The sequence below is a fragment of the Mandrillus leucophaeus genome, unplaced genomic scaffold (genome assembly GCF_000951045.1).
Source record: "Mandrillus leucophaeus isolate KB7577 unplaced genomic scaffold, Mleu.le_1.0 Scaffold204, whole genome shotgun sequence".
Classification (NCBI taxonomy): Eukaryota; Metazoa; Chordata; class Mammalia; order Primates; family Cercopithecidae; genus Mandrillus; species Mandrillus leucophaeus.
The window spans coordinates 776,258-778,883 of record NW_012102077.1 but is presented as its reverse complement, the minus strand read 5'-3'; the positions used below and the strand labels follow the sequence as shown (position 1 = coordinate 778,883).

Sequence of the window (2,626 nt, the reverse complement as noted above, 5' to 3'; positions counted from 1 at the left end):
CATAAATAGACAATTCTCAAAAGATATACCAAAGTCCAACAAACATATGAAAAACTGCTCAACATCACTAATGATTAAGGAAATGCAAATCAAAACTACAATGTGATACCACCTTACTCCTGCGAGAATGGCCATAATTTAAAAATCAAAAAACAGCAGATGTTGGCATGGATGTGGTGAAAAGGGAACACTTTTACACTGCTGGTGGGAATGTAAACTAGTACAACCATTATGGAAAACTGTGGCGATTCCTTAAAGAACTAAAAGTAGAACTACTATTTGATTCAGCAATCTCATTACTGGGTACCTACCCAGAGGAAAGGAAGTCATTATATGAAAAAGATACTTGTACACATGTTTATAGCAGTACAATTCACAAGCACAAAAAATGGAACCAGCTCAAATGCCCATTGGTCAATGAGTGGATAAAGAAAATATAGTATATATACCATGGAATACAACTGTGCCATAAAAAGGAATGAAATAATGGCATTTGCAGCAACCTGGATGGAATTGGAGACCATCATTCTAATTGAAGTAACTCACAAATGGAAAACCAAATATGGTATGTCCTCACTGTTAAATGTGAGCTAAGCTATGAGGATGCAAAGACATAAGAATGACACAATTAACTTTGGGGACTCGGGGGGAAAGGGTGGGAAGCGGGGTGAGAGATAAAAGCCTGTACATTTGGTATAGTGTACACTGCTCAGGTGATGGATACACCAAAATCTCAGAAATCATCCAAAGAACTTATTCATGTAACCCAACACCTACTGTTCTCAAAAACCTACTGAAATAAAAAAATGACAAAACATATTAAAAACAGAGAGAACACTCTGAAGGACCCCAGGAGGAGGTGAGATTCTAGTTGACCCAGAAGATGGGACTGAAGATTGAGGTGGGGGCAGGAGAAAAGAGTGAGATACTTCATTTCCCTTTCCTCCCAGTGTCCTTTTATTTTTTAAAAAACTTTTATTTAGGTTCAGGGGTATATGTGCAAGTTTGTTATAGAGGTAAACTCATGTCATGAAATGAAAGATCATTTCTTCACCCAGGTATTAATATTCAGCCTGGTACCCCTTAGTTATTTTGCCTGATCCACTCTCTCCTCCCACCCTTTACCCCACGTAGGCCCCAGTATGTGTTGTTCCCTTCTTGTCCATGTATTCTCATCATTTAGCTCCCACTTATAAGTGAGAACATGCGGTATTTGTTTTTCTGTCTCTGTGTTAGTTTGCTAAGGATAATGGCCTCCAGCTCCATTTGTGTTCCTGCAAAGGACACGATCTCATTCTTTTTCATGGCTGCATAGTATTCTGTGGTGTGTATGTACTACGTTTTCTTTATCCAATCTACCACTGAAGGGCATTCAGGTTGATTCTATGTCTTTGGTATTGTGAATGGCACTGCGATGAGCATTACTGTCCCTTCTTAGTTAAAGGTTTAAAAAAAAAACCCTGCATATGAAAAGGGTACATTGAGCAAACTGACTAATGAAACTCAAATCTTTTATTTCCTGTCCTTAAAAAAATTTTTTTTAATATACTGAAACATCTTCAAAGAAAACAAACAAGCCTTGGCCTCCAACAAAGTCCCACATGTTTCTTGCACTTCTTAAGCTATGGCATGTAGCACTGGATGGGGACAAAGCTGTGAATTAAAATGGCTGGCTGAGATGCAGGTGCTGAGTATGACACTTACCTTCTGCCCTGGGAAGATCCACGTGAATTCCACCTCCACGTCGGGCTCCCCCAGGGCAGTGCAGAGCACACTGACGTCGTCCCCACTTTTCACTTTGTTTGAAGAGGCCAAGATGGTTGTTGAGGGAGGGCCACTGGGAACTGGAAGCAAGCAGGAGACAGGGAGAGTGAGACCCTGAGCGTAACCTCAAAAACAAACCTACACATGCATTCTTTTCTATGGAGACAGATGGACTTTTCTGCCTTTCTCACAACTTCCCGTCCAGCGCCAAGACGGTGTGAGCCCACCACCTGGGGCTTCCTTTGAAGCCACCTTTACCTGTTGACCTTGGTGGTCTGGAATGGGATTGGCACCAGGACTCCCAGGACAGCCTCCAAGCCTGTGATTAGGTGAGGAGGCTCAGAGGTCCGTCAGGGGTCATGTGAAGAGAATAAAGAGGTGAGGGGGAACAAGTCCTTAGGGAAGAAGCATGTAGGAAGTACTGGGTGGTGGCGTCCACGGGGGTGGCAGGGAGCAGGTAAGTGTGTGGCTGTCTATCCGCACAAGAGGAGGAGAAAATCTAAATATACAGATGTGAAAGATGTTTGGGCACAACTGCTACCTGGGTTTGCAGTGCCTTTGCCTCATCATGTTTCAGAAACAAATTTCTTCATTTATGGAGAATTCACTCAACAAGCTATTTATTTAGAAATGGTGTCTCTGCACTTCCCAAAAGAAGACATTTATACAGCCAACAGACCCATGAAAAAGTGCTCATCATCACTGGCCATCAGGGAAATGCAAATCAAAACCACAATGAGATACCATCTTACACCATTTAGAATGGCGATTATTAAAAAGTCAGGAAACAACAGGTGCTGGAGAGGATGTGGAGAAATAGGAACACTTTTACACTGTTGGTGGGACTGTAAACTAGTTCAAC

General features: G+C 42.0%; 1 protein-coding gene across 1 annotated transcript in view; it reads right to left on the bottom strand.

Moving 5' to 3' along the window:
- The window catches only part of PDGFRL (platelet-derived growth factor receptor-like), a 96,536-nt gene that overhangs the window by 19,074 nt on the left and 74,836 nt on the right, over positions 1-2,626 (bottom strand). Inside the window, exon 8 of the mRNA XM_011979634.1 lies at positions 1,705-1,844. Coding sequence (XP_011835024.1) covers positions 1,705-1,844 — 140 coding nt within the window. The remainder of the gene's footprint in view (positions 1-1,704; positions 1,845-2,626) is intronic.